The following is a 17,484-nucleotide window of genomic DNA, read 5'->3' on the forward strand; positions in this document are numbered from 1 at the left end:
ACCTGCCTGGGATGGATGTATATATATTAGGTGTAGAGCACAGGTGTCAAACACAGGGCCCACGGGTCAAATTGGCCCATGGCCTAATGTTCTTGACCCCCTTTCCTTGCCTCTATGCTGCCCTAGTCAGGAAAGAAGCAGAAGGGCAAGGGTAACCCTGATACTTACCCAGGGGCGGACTGGGAAATTAAAGTGGCCCTGGAAAAAACTGTAAAAGTGGCCCCATTCTGTGGGCGGGGTCAAAACAAGTAGGCGTGGCCTTGTGATGTGGGTGGAGTTACTAAACTCCATGCAAACTGTTAATAGATGGTCTAAATCAATATGTACAGCGCAGAGAAAGAGACTCATACTGCCGCCTTGTAAAGGAATAACACTTCTATTTTAAGAGCACACAACTTAATACTGCCATATATGTACACTAAAAACATACTACAATACCTTCTCTGATAAACAAGAATGTAACTAATATAATACTGCCCCCCGTGTACAAGACTATAACTACTATAATATTGCCCCCATGTACAAGAATATAACTATTATAATACTACCCCCTATGTACAAGAATATAGCTACTATTACTAGTAGCCATTCCCCCCCCCCCCCCAGTATACATCCAGCCAAGTGTAGTGTAATAAATATATATATATATATCCAGCCAGCCCTCCTAGTATATTTAGTCTGCCCAGTATACTGCCAGACTGTCCCAGTATACAGCCCCTGAGCCCATAGCCCTAGTAGTACAGCCGCTGAGCCCCCCCACCACAGTACATAAAAACAATAACACATGAAACTCACCTCTCCGACGCCCCGACGCTGCTCCCATGCTTGATCCCAGTCCGGCCGCGGTGCCAGCTCCGTAGAGGCCGGCGTCACGCAGGCCATGACGTCAGCCGTTTGCCGACGTCATGGTCTGTTGTCACCGCGTCCGGACTGGGATCAAGCAGGGGAGCAGCGTCGGGGCATCGGAGAGGTGAGTTTCATGTGTTTTTTATTTTTACACCGGCCCCACCAGTACAGGACCGGCCCCGGACCGGCCCTAAACCATTTGGCCCACTGGGATTTCTCCCGGTGGGTCTTATGGCCAGTCCGCCCCTGTACTTGCCTCACCCCTCCAGTTGTCTTGTGCGGCGCCTGTATGTGGCTCAGAGCCGCACAGAGAAGGAGAAGAAGATAAGAAGACTGCTGCTGTCTTTGGGGATTAGGGAAAGGAGAGTACTTTTTTTTTTATTCCATAGTGGCATAGGAAGAGGGACAAGGGCAATTTGGCTGCTGGTATGGGGAAACAATGACTATTGGCTACGGTAGGGGCATGTATTTGCCATGCGGGCATGTTAGGTTATTTAACAATACGCTCAGCTGTGTGGTTGCCCTCAAATGGCTGATTGTAATTGTAGAAATGTAACTACTAAACGGGTAGAGTAGATACATTTATACTGTAGTGAAAGGACTTTCACTCCTTTACGAGCGCGATGCGTCCCATGATGAAAATAAGTTTGACACTCCTGCACTAGAGTTTTTGGGGACTATGTAAAGGGAGGCATATGTGATATGTTTCATCTCTACACATTTAGCATTTTTTTATATTCTCAGTACAGGATGTCTGGAATTATCAGATATAAAACAATTGTCACCTGGAAATCTAGAAGTCCATCTAGTAGAACTTTTCCAGCTTGGACAGCGTTGCTTAGAAGGTCTTCGCGTTTAATGACATTCAGAACTTCGGCCAATAGGAGCGTTTTCGAGGGGTCGCCAAGCCAGGTGTTGAAAATTCGGTACGGCTAATGCAATGCAAAAGTCAAAAAGTGTGCAAATTCATGAAAGAGCAATCTGATATTCATAGAATTAAAGGCAGGAATAAAAGAAACTCAACTTGTAATTCTCTATATAGAGAACTCGAAGGCCTAGTGTACAGTTCTCTCGTGTATCCAACTCCCAAAATCAAACGTCGGGGATCATTAGGGACATACAACTGAAAATCTTTATAAGAACATTTCCAAAGCCTGAAAAGTCACGAGTCTGTGAAATAATATATAGCCTGTCCATAGGAATCAATGTGAAAGTGACATGTAGAGCCATAGGGGACAGCGCATCTGATCAGACAGGTTGGATTTTAACCTTTCGGATCATTTAAAAAAATAAATAAATATGAGTCATATCATAAAAATAACTTCTATCCAAACATTATAACATTCCTCTGCTATCCAGCACAGCTCGGCTACATCTGATACAGCCCATGAAGCAGACATACACGCCAGTAGCGTTAATACCAGGAGTTTCCCACACTTATTCTATTCCTGCAGCTCCGATGCCCGGCACTTATACATATGATGCAATGATGAATTATGTGTTGTAGCCTCACATATACATGAGCAGCGCAGGTTTATCTACGGCTCTGTCCTGCTGACACTCGCTATTACGCGCACTGTATACTTTACACCTAATGCTTTTATGACAAAACAGAAGAACGAACAACCTTGAGAAAAAATAGGATGCTCTATCAAGTTTTCTGTATTGAAGCAACACTACACAAGCTGCAGTCATAAGATAACAAGCCCTTATATACAAGTCAGCGCCTATATAGTTACTCAGCCCGATGTTCACAGCACGTTCTGTATACAGTGAATGCCAGGAAAGGTTCTGATCCATATACTAAACTTTGGATACCTTTGCATATTTAGCTGTATTGCACGGATCCATTTACACTTTTAACATGGGAATCTATAGGCAACGTCTCCTCTGTCCGCAGATGTCTGGAGGTGGTTAAAAATGTATATAGTATATACTGACATTCAGACATACACATTACTTGTTCAGTCTCCATCACATCAACTAGTGAAGAGGGAGATAGAAAATACCTCAACAGGAAATATCTCTTTACTTGCAGGTCTACAAGCATTGTACATAAAGGAGCAAAAAGTAAGGTCTAAATATTGCGTTCAAATGAAGTCAGCAGTTTTAGGGATTGTCCATGGAGATCTGTGTGATCATACCTTTACGTGTGCTGTTACTATCGTCAGGACTGTGAAAAATACATTTATATTCTAGGATTGTAGCTGGACTTTGAGCAGACCTTGTTAGATCTCTCCATACAGCCACTCCCCTCTGCTCTGAGTAAGAGGGGTAGCAGGCTTCTGTTTAGGGAATGGATAAGGGAGCAGTTTGAATGCAGAGAGCACATAACAAAGCAGGGTGAGAAGACTCCCCCAGTGGCTCAAGTCCAGCAACAATCCTAGAATATAAATGCATTTTTCAGAGTCCTGCAGTTACCAACAACACACACCTTTGGTTACAATGCCCTCCCAAACTTCTACCCAATCTTCAACTTTGAATGGCCTAAACTTCTGACACACTCCCTTTCATGCTCTATACAAGTGTTTGCCTAAGCTTTTTTTTCTGGTTACCTCAATTAGAATACTCACCGCATCAGGCCGTAGTTCTTCCTTATGGTAAAAGCCCCCTGTCATCATTTTCTTACTGAAGGAAACCACGTCAGCTGGGTCATCCATTCCCCAGTGTTCATGGGCCCAAAATTTACCAGTTGCTCCTCCTCCTGTTTGAACTTCATCCACCAAAAATGCACATCCGTGCTGAAAAATACAGATTTGTATCAGAACAGCCATCACAGGAATTTGGGCTGCACATCAGAATACATTTTGGCCATGTGACCGGTTCCCTTTAAGTCATCAATACATCTCTGTACATAAAGAAGAACAGAGAGGATTCTTACTTTTCTGGCAATTGTCCTCAGCTTCCTGAAGAAGTCATCGGAAGCATGATTATCTCCGCCTTCTGACTGTATTGGTTCCACCACTATCCCAGCCACTGTCTTTTTCTTTTTCCTGTATTTTACAATCAGATCCTCCACCTAAATATGGATAAAACACAATTTGTATTTTTTTTCTTAATAATCCTGCCTTTCTACTGTTTTATTGACTCTCCTCCAAAAACTCTTAAGAAACTAAATTACAAATATTTACCAAAGAGACACGGAATAAGTCTGACCCAAGGGGCCAATGACCTCAATGACAATCCTACACATTTGTGCACGTCTGCACTGACCTGGAGGGCACTAGACAAGAAGCCACTTCTGCAGGGCCTGCCCAGTGCCATAAAGTAGGGCAGCAACTAATACTGATACATATTTGCAGCAGATGTAAAACCACCTTAAAGGGGTATTCTCATCTGGGCATTCAAATTCAGTTTGATAAACCTTCCATATATAAACATTTCTTCAATTGGATGTTATTAAAAAAAATGTTCCTGTGTGAAGATAATTTCTCATAAATGTAGTGATTTGGTCCCTTAGAAACGAGCCAGCTTCCTCGGATACGGCCACCTCTGCTGGAGGGATTGCACAAATAAACAAAAAGGTTTTTGTATATGAAATGTCCGGGAGTTACTGCAGGTCGCACAGCCGTCCTGTGGTAATGATCGCTGAATCCAGGTGGTCCGGCAGGACTCTATAGCGCAAGTCTGGCCACCGCTGCCAGTGTGTGACGTGGTCGTATCCGAGGAAGCCATCACGTTTCTAAGGGACCAAATCACTACATTTATGGAAAATTATCTTCACACAGGAACATTTTTGTTTAATAACATCCAATTGAAGAAATGTTTATATATGGCAGATTAGTGAAACTGAATGTGAATGCCCAGATGAGAATACCCCTTTAAGCTTTAGGGCAAATTCATGCGAATGTATTTCCATACGTCCGATGCGCTGGAGAGGAGGGGTGACCTCCATGACACGTGAGGCACCACATGTGTGAGGCACCTTATGGCTACGTGTGCCTATTGCCATCTATGGGAGGGGGGGGGGATGTACGCCCATATATACTTCCCCTATACGTTCGTGTGAATTCGGCCATACTCCATTACCACCTGCTTTTCTCACAACCATATCTAGGACTTCTCCTATGCATCTCACATACTTTTAATTTCAACAAGATTTTATTATTAATACATAGTCAATTATACCATTCTAAATAAATAAAACATTAGGGAGAGGTGGGAAGGAGGACACAGGGTAGGGATGAGAGAATACTACTATGCGTCACCAGATTCTTCCTCTACTGAACGGATCATGTAGGCCTAACATTTTAGAAGAAAGTTTGAGATTGTGAGGTTGTACCCCGGGGATTAATTGTACAAAATGTAGCAGAAGATTGTGTCAAAAGAATTCAGAATAAGGAGTTTCATATTTGGCAATAATAACATAGTATAGGAGATTGCCCCCTGACATTTAGTGGGATATACCCCTTGGTGCTCACCGTTTAAAGGCCACCAGGTCCCAGCCCGACAAAAATAGGGATTATGGAACAAAGGCAACAAGGGTGAAGGGTTAGATTGGAGCTTGTATTGAAACCTGAGAGATCACTAAAACTTGAAAGAATGGAGTGAGAAAGGGGACAGGTAGGGTGCCTGTCAGAACAGGGTTGGTCGTGATATCGGGTAAAGCAGTTGGGATTTGAGAGCTACTCATCTGGGGGAATCTTTAGTCATGGCTATAATATGTAGTGAATTGAGCCGCTCAAGCTGCTTAGTGGTAGAGGGCAAAATTAGGAAGTGATAGGCCGCATAATGCTTTATATCTAAACATAGTGGACAATGCTATGCGCTGGCGTTTATTTTATTGAAACTGGGATGGGGAGGGAAATGTATAGAAATCGCAGCATGATTTTTATTGTATGGCTGCAACCTAGCCAAGGAAGTTGGGGCTTAGTCCATTTGTTTAGGTCTGTGTGAAACAGTTCTATTAACCCCCTCATGCCTATTTTGGCCTCTCGGATGCGGCCCCTGCTCTGTGTCACTATAAGTGGCTATAGCTTTGGAAATCTTTAACATATCCAGGGGAATTTGAGATTGTTTTCTCGTGATATATTGTAATTCAAATTAGTTTAAAAATTTGGAGGATGTCTTTTGTGTTTAGTTATTACAAAAAATGAAAAATTTTGAAAAATTCTTTACTTTTGAAGCAGTATAGCATAGCATAGCATAGCACCCAAATTAATTCATAACTTACATTTCCCAAATGTCTGCTTTATGTAGGCATCTTTTTTTCAGAGGGGTTTTTGGGGGGTTTTTACGGTGTTCAACATGCAAGCCTAGTAATCATTCTGTTTTATAAAACAGATTGTTACAGACGCAGTGATGCACAAAACCCCCCACATATTTGGCATTTTATTAAATGTAACTGAATAAAAACCAATTTGGAGAAAATCTTGTTCATGTTAGCATCACCATCTCCAGTCGGCGTGTAATATACAGCTGACACCCGCTGCTACTGGTCCCTTTGTGAGCCGGTGCCAGAAGCTGGGCATAATAGAACGTCCCTGTATTATAAAGCCCTGGTGTAGGGGTTGGGAAGTTTTAACTCCCTGAAAGTCAGGTTTGATCCTGAAAGCTTCAACAAAAGGCTCCATCGCGAAGGCAAATACAGCTGGGGACAAGGGACAGCCTTGGAGAGCCTCTAGCAATGTATGGCGTGCTGATCATATAGAAGCTTAAGAGCAGCAATAAGATCCGGTGGGAATCCATAGTGCTCTAGAACTCTAAATAAATATGGCCATAGTACTGTGTCAGAGGTCTAGCGAGAGCAAAAGCAGTGGTGTCCAAAAATAAAATTTTCCCATCTTCTGGCAAAAGGTATCATTTTTTGCAACTTTTAATGAAGTTTTTAATGCTACCATTTTGAGAACTGTATGGACTTTTTATCACGTTTTATCAAATTTGTATATTTAGCAAAATGGCCAAAAAAGCGGTATTTTCGAATGTGGGCGCTATTTTCCGTTGAACTCTTGGAATAAGGTCATTAAGGGGTTAAACGGAAGCAGTTTGGCACAGCCACAACTGCTTCTTGACCTGGCCGTCCAGCAATTGGTGGAAAAGAGCCTTGGTGAGAGGGGTAAAGAAGAACCCCAAGATCACTGAGGCTGAGCTCCAGAGATGCAGTAGGAAGATGATAGCAGGTTTTGCAAAACAAAAGACCTCAATGGGTCATTGCCTCAACTCTAAAATAGAACCCCCCCAAAAAAATAAGTTAAAAATATTCTTTATTAGTTTCCACCTTAAAATCTATATTCCTACACACATTGGGGCAGATTTACTTACCCGGTCCATTCGCAATCCAGCGGCGCGTTCTCTGCGCTGGATTCGGGTCCGGCCGGGATTTATTTGCATGCCAGCGCCGATGCGCCACAATCCGATCGTGTGCGCCAAAATCCCAGGGCAATACAGGGAGAATCGTCGCAAATCGGAAATATTCGGTTAACACGTCGGGAAAACGCGAATCGGGCCCTTAGTAAATGACCCCCATTAAGTGTATAAGACGTGACTGACTACAAGTTTATATAGAACACATGCTTGTCCAAGCAGTTAAATACATGTGGGGCAAGTAGTCTCTTTACTACAATGCTTCCTCCACTCCCCTTTGTAAATTACCACAGTATAGTGGATATAACATAGTTATAGTATGCAACAAGGTAGGCTGGTTAAAAGTTCCATAAAACAAGTAACGTTCACATGTGGGGGGTCTCTGTACTAGGGAGAAACTGCGTAACAACTTTTAAAGAGGACCTGTCACCAGATTTTGACCCCCTTCCCCCCTGACTAACAATGTAATCTGATAAAGGATTACATGTCCTCCCCATATCACCTAAAATTAGCTTCCTGTGGGGCACTGTACATTAATTACAGCCATTTTTCTGATATGCAGATTATCTTTTGTGACTCATGTCAGGTGTTTGTGACTCTTCTCTCTCCTAGACTGGCAGTGAACCTCGCCCCATTATTCTGACTGACAGCTCTACGTCTTCAAGTCACTTCTCTGCCTCCTTGTACTCGTGCTGGAAGCTGCCGGGCGTATTCATGAGGGGGTGGGACTAGGAGGTGGGGACTGCCGCATGAAGCTTGGCTGTCACCACCGGCCTATGAAGTGGGTGGTGCGCTAGGAGCTGCTTACTTTAGCTCCTAGTGCTTTTTTATGGGTGACAGTTCCCCTTTAAGCACGGACAATGCAGACATTACCTCTTCCAAACAGCGCGCCTCTTCATCTTGATTTTCTCTAACAAAATTCTCAAGTGGGTACTTTAGTCGTGGAAAGGGGGCAATCGGCCAGTCAAAAGAGGGGATGTCCAATTTGTGTATTGCTTTAGAATGTGTTGTGGCCAAGCAACCTATATCAATGAAAATGAAAATTTGTACAAAAACTGAGACTAATGTAAACAGAGTCTATAAAATGGTGATTTTAATATAAAAACATTTCAACTGCTTAAACAATCATTAGGGCAAACATCCTCTCCTTTTCCCTACAAACATGCATGCCCGATAGGTAGAGTAGAGCGGGGTCATGGATTGTGCTGTAGGACATGGTAAGCAGCACAAATATAGGGTCAGGACTAGAGAGGAGCAGGCCCGAACTTTAAGTCCAGCATCCTCAGGTCGCCATCTTCATCTAACCCAAACACCTTGCTGCATGGTCTGCAGAGCGGCCAATCAGGCAGCTTTACATCTCTTACAAGTAGACATTGCTGTGATTGTAGCCATGGCTAGTTACTAGGGGCATAAAGCTGTCCGATTGGATGGGGTTGTCACAAAAGACGACAACCGGTCAGTAACAACATCCAGGAGCGTAATCAGAGAGCAAAAATTGGAAGGTCTGTCAGTATACATTTATATAGTATATCAGTATAACTCAGCATTTCATCAGCAGAGAGCACTGGATTGGTACAGTAGGCACACTGCCCCTATAAATATTGAAAACATACCCCCTATACACAGGAAGACTAGCTAATGTGCAAAACAGACTACACCCACTTTTTTTTCGTTGGGAAACGGCAGCAGCTCTGTTTGATGCTGCCACCTTCTGGCCATATTTATTATGTCTACTTTTGGTAGCAAGTTAGAAAGATGATGACCAAAGAGTAGGACTGTAACCTCCCTGTACAATGTACACACCGATACCTGCCAATGGCAGTTCAATTTATCGATCGATAAAATGCACCCAATGCTTTCACAAGAAAAAACAATTGTATATATTTATTTTAAAATAGGTTCGGCTCTTACCCATTGTTCGTCCATGAAAACCTCCCATAAATGATAAAATGCTGTAGTCTGGACAACCTGGAAACTGAAAAGACAAAAATATAACATTTTAGAATTAGGTAGAATTAATAAAAATGGATCTTAAAATGGACCTACAACCATATCTGTCAAAGAGACTGACCACATTAAAGGAAACCTACCACTTGATGTGGCAGGTATAAGGGGGAACTACCGAGCACCAGCTCAGGGTGAGCAGGTGCCGGAGCTTAGTTTTGTTAGTGTTTTAAACCGCAGCATCGCGGGTTAAAACACTTTTTAAACTTTATGGCCGAAGCTGCTTCGGCGCAGGGAGATACGCGCTTGGCGCACCATGCGTGCGACCGTGCCTGCGGCTCTCATTCACTTCCTATGTAGCTGCGTACACGGTCGCGCGCATGGTGCGCCGAGCGCGTACCTCCCTGCGCCGAAGCAGCTTTGGCCATAAATTTTAACCCCTTAAGGACGGAGGGTTTTTCGCCTCATTTCTCGCTCTCCAACTTCAAAAATCCATAACTTTTTCATTTTTCCGTGTACAGACCTGTGTGAGGGCTTATTTTGTGCGTAACAAATTTTACTTTCCCGCAATGTTATTTATTTTAACATGCCGTGTACTGCGAAGCTGAAAAAAAATTCCAAATGTGGAAAAATTGAAAAAAAAAACGCACGTGCGTCACGTTCTTGTGGGCTCAGTTTTTACGACTTTCACTCTTCGCTCCAAATAACACGCCTACTTTATTCTTTGGTTCGGTGCGATCGCGGTGATACCAAATTTATACAGGTTTTATTGTGTTTTAATACATTTTCAAAAATTAAACGAATGTGTACAAAAAAGAAAAAAATTTTTTTGCCATCTTCTGACGCTAATAACTTTTTCATACTTTGGCGCACGGAGATGTGTGAGGGGTCATTTTTTGCGAAATGAGGCAACGTTTTCATTGCTACCATTTTGAGGTCTGTGCGACATTTTGATCATTTTTTATTTCATTTTTTATGTTATGTAAAAAGGTGTAAAAGTCGCATTTCGGACATTTGGGCGCCATTTCCCACCTCGGAGGTCACCGCCGGCCGTAACCGTTTTTTTTCTTCTTTTGACACGAGGCTACTATGGCAACCGATCGCCGCCCCCCGATGACGTTCGGGGACGTGGCGATCGAAAAAAAGATGGCGGCGCCCGCGCGCCGCCGTCTTTTAAACGCCGCCGGCGACTTTGCCGGCGGCGTTTAGGGGGTTAATAGCCGCGATCGGTGCAAGCACCGACCGCGGTTATTAGCGGTGGGGGTTTTGTGCAAAATGCAAAAACCCCCACCTCTGTATGAAGAGGACTCAGCCCGTGAGGGGTTAAAAAGGGTTTTAAACCGCGATGCTGCGGTTTAAAACACTAACAAAACTAAGCTCCGGCACCAGCTCACCCTGAGCTGGTGCTCGGTATGTCCTTCTTATACCTGCCACTTCAAGTGGTAGGTTTCCTTTAAGAAATGGGCACGAAAAGAATCTAAGGATTAAAGGAAACCTACCATCAAAATCCATCATGACAAACCAAAGGTACGTCTGTTGAAGGACGTACCTTTGGAAACTGCCTATCCGTTACGGGAGGAAGCAGTGGAACACGGCAGCGGCATCAGGTCTCCATATAAACACTACGAGGAGTTGTGCCCTTCATGCACAACCCTGTCAGGTGAGTGTAGCTATACACGCTTCTTGTCGCTCCTTTTCTCCTCATTTTTCCTTGCATCATAATAAACCAGAGACACTTACTCATAGATCCAGGCACCGTGACTGTGGTAATCTTCTTAAATCTGTTATCAATGGCCTCCTTCCTTCTGAAATCGACTTTTAAAATTATTCTAATGAGTCACAAAGGCTATGGGCATGTTACCAGAGCCCTGCTGTGCGTCAGCTTTAAAGGCTGCTACACTGTGCACAAGGCACCGAGATGTGCTGCTGCAGCATAACGGCAGCTTGTGAAGCCAGAGCACTTCTGTAACAAACCCATAGCCCTTCCGCAAATAAGCATCATTGAAAAAGTTTATTTTAGATATCAAATATAAGAAGATTACCGCAGTCACTGTGCCAGGTGTCCTTGGTGTATCTGTGCTTGATGGTGATGGCAGATTTCCTTTAAATGCTTGTGATACAATTGTCTGTAGCAGCTACTATACCTGGTTCACCATGCAGGACTCCAGCTCCTCCTTTGTTATTCTGCTGTTCCCTCGTTCCTTGTTCTGAAACACATTCATTCAATAGAACATTGAAGAAACCAGTAATTTGGAAACCAATATCTATTCTTACTGGAATTCTGATATTTACTTTTTCATTTAATATCTACATTATAATTATATTTAATGGTTTTTGGGATGGAATGCCCATTTTTAAATATCTCATTAATGAATTTTCTGGAACCTCATATACTACCCATACTAGAGGTGAATAAATGCAAAAGAGCATCTCCTATTCTGGAGGACCCAGCACATCCTGGTATTATATAAATAGCATATTAATTATAAACAGGAACTGTGCAATACATCATTTTGGCCTGTGGTGGCGCTGCAAGGGAACTAAACCGTTTTTGCAGCTACACCACTTGTCAACAGGTTACAGTATTATCCTAATAAAACAAGATTGTACCAACAATTATATGGCATTGATTTTATTTTAAGGCATATTACAAATATCAATATGTATCTACAGATACTTACCCTATACCACATAAATATTAATTTAAATGCATTTTCATTGGAGCACGATCCACATGACATTGTCATGATTTGTGACATTCCTTTTGGTCCAACCTAAAATACAAAATAAATAAATGATCTAGCAGATAATGACAGGTTTCCATTAACCTCTCAACGATATCGACTGCACCAGAAGGACGCGCAGATAAGAGATGCTGAAAACCACTTACAGATAACAAGGACTGCTCCAGCTTCTCGGCGAAGTTCTCCGGAGGCAGGATCCCCAGTGCTGGTCTGTTGATAAATGTGCTCTAGGAGGAATTACACACTTGTGAGTTTAGCCAATTGTCAATAAAGAATGCCATTAATTAAAGGGATTGTCCGGTCAGTAATTAGGGTTATAATGGCAGATAGAAAAAAACCTAGAAATGATGCTAGCCTCCCTCACTTGTATCAGGTATCCACTAATCTCTACATCCTGGGACCTCGAAACAAACAGGAAGTGACTACTCAGCCAATCAAAGAAGACCGGCTTGGGTGAGATACATCTCTATTTCCCCCTTCCCTCATACTGCTGCTATCTGCTCTTTCATCAGATATCAAAAGGGAGGACGTAAAGAAGTTAGGCTAATATACATGTTAAAACTACAGCATGACATGCTCTTATTTAATTCTTAATATAGGTACAGGCGTTTAAGAAGTCTCCCTCCCCAAAAGACGGAGTACCGTATTTTTCAGACTATAAGGCGCACCAGATTATAAGGGGCACCATCAATTAATGCCTGCTTATACAAGGCTGGTGCCACACGTGCCGCTTTGTCTGCGTTTGCAAACGCAGACAAAGCCGCACCCACCAGGGCGGGCCGCGGCCCGATCACATCAGCGTTTCTATGGGAACGCCTGCGATCGGGAACGAGCCGCCGGTGTTTTGCATTAAATTAACGCAAAACACTGGCGGCTTGTTCCCCATCGCAGGCGTTTCCATAGAAATGCCGATGTGATCGGCCCGCGTGGCACCAGCCTAAGGCGCACCCGATTATAAGGATGAATGACCAGCAGGTGGCAGACCTGTGCACAGTTCAAGGCAGCTGTTTTCTGTAAGTATGGTTCATATATAAGGCGCACCTTTGATTTCTGAGAAAATCAAAGGATTTTTTATGCGACTTATAGTCCGAAAAATACGGAACCTTATTTTTTTCCGCATTATACTCTATGGAAGCTGCCTCTCTTTGAGCAGGCCACCCCTCAAGAAGAGGTTTCACTGAACATCCATAATGCACATGCTTTAAAAGGGAACCGTCACCAGGAATGCCTTTGTCAGAATTCTGAATCGTTTCAATAGTTTATAAAAGTTTATTTCACATTACCTGGCACAGCTGAAGCCTGTGTCTTAGTCTCCTCTCCTCCACACTCATCCAGCTTCCTCCTCATCCCAACTTCCTGTCATGTGCATTGAGCTGGCAGAGGAGGAGAAGAAGAATGCATGAGGAGACTCAGGCACACCAAGGCTGCAGCTGCCTCTCCAACCGTGACTCACCATACGCTGCTGACAGGGATCCAGGCAATGTAAAATAAACTATTAGAAACTACTGAAATGATTCACAATGCTGACAAAGGTATTTTAAAAATCAGCATAACCTAGGCTATTGGACCCGGTCACTAGGTAAAACGCACATTTCTGGTGACAGGTGAGCTTTAAAGTCACGTTTAGCACCTTTCATCCTAATCTAAGCTTCTTTGTATATTCCAGATGACTAGGAGTGAAAATGTGATGCAGCAATCCCCCTCCTCCCCAGCCTGCTACTCTTCTGATAACCTAGGTTTATATACTCATGGATCCTGCTGTAAAGCACATATTAGAGTATTAGAGACTTATGGAGTCATGTAAATAGATCCTTAGGAAGTAGAGTAGGTTTTAGAAGATCTTTATACACAGTGTGACGGGATTACAAGTTCTCTCGGATTTAACATTTCAGCAGAAAATCGAAAATGTAAAGATTTTAGTGCAGTCAAACTAAAACAAAACCAAAATCCATACATATATTAATGAAAAGCAAAATCTTTTCATTATTTTTACAGTGGGGAACGGTATTTCGCACAAGATTGTACCGCTGGAGCCTTAGACTGGGTAATATAACATTACACTATTGGAACAGGCGTTGAGCATGCATGTCCTGGCCACTAGTAGGCAGCACTTCTTTGATTTCTGATAACTGAACGAATTGGTTTCTCAATATAATCTGATTCATTTCAACAGTGTTAATGTTTAGGAGCTAAACTGTAGTGGAAAAGATAATTTTCTACAATTTTATTAAGATAGATGGATTGTTTTAATCATAATGAGGTTTCTCCTTCGCTATGCATTACTAAGGAAAGCCTGTTTCTTCAGTGCAGAGACCTGATCACTACCTTGAACACTTTTTTTAAATTAAATTCTATTTGTAACCTTAACCTATAGTCACTGTGCTCCACCACTACATGCTGACTATTTAGTTACAGCACGTTTTATCACGGAGGATCTCTGATACTCCACAAGAGGAGTGCCTTGCAGTTAGAGCTCAGAGCATCAACTGGTTAGGGACAGTGAAAAGGTTTTACCTTCCTTGCAGAATTTACTTAATAAAAGCTACAGTCAGATACAGGCAAAGCCTCTGCATATACAGCAACAGCCTGCAGTCTTATTCACCAAGTATGGCTTTAGAGCAGGGGTCTCAAACTCGCGGACAATATTTTGCGGCCCCCACCTGGAAAAGCACCGCCCACCGTGTATTCACGGCGGCGGTCGGGTCACGCTGCATGGAGAGGGCTCACGGGCTGAGCCCTCTCCATAGCCGGTAAGTCTTTGCTGCATATTGCAGCAAAGGCTTACCGGTAACACCCGCGATCAGTGCTAGCACCGATCGCGGGTGTTTGCACAGCGATAGCTGCCGGCAAAGCTGCCAGCAGCCTCAAAAAGATAGCGGCGCATGGGTGCCGCCATCTTACCTGGGATCGCCGCTCCCCGTGACGTCATCGGGGGGCGGCGATCCGTCTCCATGGTAGCCTCGGGTCTTCCGAAGACCCGAGGCTATTTCGTTTTAACCCCTTCATTACAATGTGCTGATAGCACATTGTAATGAATGAGGAGGAAAATCCCCATATATTGCCATACTGTAGTATGGCAGTATATGATAGGATCGATCAGACAACCTAGGGTTAAAGTACCCTAGGGAGTCTGAAAAATAGTATAAATAAAAATACAGAAAAGTTTAAAAAAAAAAAAATTATAATAAAAAAACCTAAAATTTCAAATCACCCCCCTTTCCCTAGAACTGACATAAATATAAATAAACAGTAAAAATCATAAACACATCAGGTATCGACGTGTCCGAAAATGCCCGATCTATCAAAATATGATAATGGTTTTTCAATGCTTTTAACCCCGTAACGGAAAATAGCGCCCAAAGTCGAAAATGCCACTTTTTTGCCATTTTGAAAAATATAAAAAATCTATAAAAAGTGATCAAAAGGTCGTACAGTCCTAAAAATGATATCATTGAAAATATTATCAAATTTCGCAAAAAATGACAGCACCCACAGCTCCGTACACCAAAGTATAAAAAAGTTATTAGCGCCAGAAGTTGGCAAAATCAAAAAAATAATTTTAGTACAGGAGGTTTTAATTTTTGTAAAAAACATTATAAACCTATAACAAATTTGGTATCCCCTTAATCGTACCGGCCCAAAGAATAAAGTAGACATGTCATTTGGAGCGCTCAGTGAAAGATGCAATATCCAAGCCCACAAGAAAATGGCGCAAATGCGTTTTTTCACCATTTTCATTGCATTTGGAATTTTTTTCCCGCTTCCGAGTGCATGGCATGTAATATTTAATACCATCACTATGAAGTGCAATTTGTTACGCAGAAAACAAGCCGTCACACAGCTCTTTACGTGTAAAAATAAAAAAGTTATAGATTTTTGAAGGTGGGGAGTGAAAAATGGACATGAAAAAACAGGAAAGGGCCCGTAACCGGTTAATCCCCTTCCCTCCGGTACTTGAAGAAGATGAAGTCGCCGCTCTGAACGCACATGGTGCAGGTCAGAGCGGCGACTTCATCTTCTTCGATGGGAGGGACACGGGGAGGCAAGTACCGGGTGGGGGGGGAATGGAGTGTCCCTGACTGGGCTCAGTGTGGTAGGAGCTTGGGACCCCTCGGTGCACAGGACCGTTCATAGAGAAAACACGTCTCCCAGCTTGGGGCTTTCCTTGCACTGGGAGACGCCGTGACATTTGAATCTGAATAATGATATTTTGTAAGTGCATTTTGTGTGGAAAACTTGATGCGGCCCAGCCTTACCCAGAATCTACCTCCAGCGGCCCCCAGGTAAATTGAGTTTGAGACCCCTGCTTTAGAGCGTTGCCAAGGAGAAACTTCACTTCTTCTTTTACATTGCCAAACTGAAGTAAATTAGAGAAAATAAAAAATCCTTTCCCCTACACATTTATTAGGTAAAAGTTCAAATGGCATTTAAAGTCTTCTGCATGGTCTATACAGACAAATTAGAAAGAAAGGGTATATCCACAATAAGTTTGCCTCTGTCTAAATGATAAAAGTAAAATTAAAACATGCGACATAAATCCTTCAAAAGCGTATGCCAGTGATCACTTGTCCCCCCTGGAATGTATCCTATACGTGATGATAACCTGGAAATGGAATTGCTTTCATTATATTTCAATGAAGTGGCCTATATTTGGCGATCCAAAAATATAGAATGGCTGGACCATTATACAAGCTCTTTACCTCTTGCGTCTCCCCCTCCTCCTAATAGACTATAAGCTCTTGTGATCAGGGCCCTCACTCCTATTGTTCCATATAACTGTTTGTTCTATGTAATGTAATATTATATTTGTATATGTCCCCTATGATTTGTAAAGCACTATGGAATTTGATGGCGCTATCTAAACAAAGATTATTATTATCTATACAATTCACTAAAAGGGGTTGTCCGCTTTTCAATAAATCTCTTCCATTAGACATGACTCTGCGTGTTTATGTACTTGTGTCTTTGCCTCCTTTGATAGCCTCAGCCTTTCCTTGCTCTCATCATGCTGCCCTGTGCATATATACCGTATAAGGCGCACCATCAATAAATGCCTGCTAAAATGTCAAGGTTCATATATAAGGCGCACCTGATTATAAGGATGAATGACCAGCAGGTGGCAGACCTGTGCACAGTACAAGGCAGCTGTTGTCTGTAAGTACGGTTCATATAGAAGGCGCACTGGACTACAAGGCGCACCTTTGATTTCTGAGAAAATCAAAGTATTTTTTGTGTGCCTTATAGTCCGAAAAATACGGTACACACAATTGCTCATTCTCATTCCTTCAGTCTGTTCAAATGGTGTCACTGATCCATCCTCACAGAGACAAGGGGAGGGGGGAGAGGACGAGGAGTCTATCTCCTGCAGCAGCTCCTCCTATTCATCAGTGCTCAGGTACAAAAGAAAGATCCACTGAGCACAGAAGTATCAGGAATGCTGAATCACTGGATGAACGTTCAGGGATTAAAATGAAGGCAGTAGAGGTACATGGAGCACGTATGTAGAAGAGTGGCCAACCCCTTTTACATATTGGACATGTTTTAGATCTTGTCATACTTACCAGGTTTTGCGGCTGTTGTAGAATTTTTATAAGGGCTGGATGGTTATAACCTAAAACATACACAACACAGTATTAAGCATATACCG

General features: G+C 42.7%; 1 protein-coding gene across 3 annotated transcripts in view; it reads right to left on the reverse strand.

The window, feature by feature from the left end:
- The window catches only part of ABAT (4-aminobutyrate aminotransferase), a 91,752-nt gene that overhangs the window by 8,053 nt on the left and 66,215 nt on the right, over window positions 1–17,484 (reverse strand). For all 3 annotated transcript variants that reach the window (XM_072120760.1, XM_072120759.1, XM_072120761.1), the window contains exons 6-14: window positions 17,399–17,448; window positions 11,984–12,064; window positions 11,775–11,867; window positions 11,238–11,300; window positions 9,061–9,124; window positions 8,023–8,171; window positions 3,728–3,865; window positions 3,420–3,587; window positions 1,632–1,778 (exon numbers count right to left, since the gene is read on the reverse strand). In XM_072120760.1, coding sequence (XP_071976861.1) covers window positions 1,632–1,778; window positions 3,420–3,587; window positions 3,728–3,865; window positions 8,023–8,171; window positions 9,061–9,124; window positions 11,238–11,300; window positions 11,775–11,867; window positions 11,984–12,064; window positions 17,399–17,448 — 953 coding nt within the window. The remainder of the gene's footprint in view (window positions 1–1,631; window positions 1,779–3,419; window positions 3,588–3,727; window positions 3,866–8,022; window positions 8,172–9,060; window positions 9,125–11,237; window positions 11,301–11,774; window positions 11,868–11,983; window positions 12,065–17,398; window positions 17,449–17,484) is intronic.

Source organism: Engystomops pustulosus, chromosome 8 (assembly GCF_040894005.1).
Source record: "Engystomops pustulosus chromosome 8, aEngPut4.maternal, whole genome shotgun sequence".
Taxonomy (NCBI): Eukaryota; Metazoa; Chordata; class Amphibia; order Anura; family Leptodactylidae; genus Engystomops; species Engystomops pustulosus.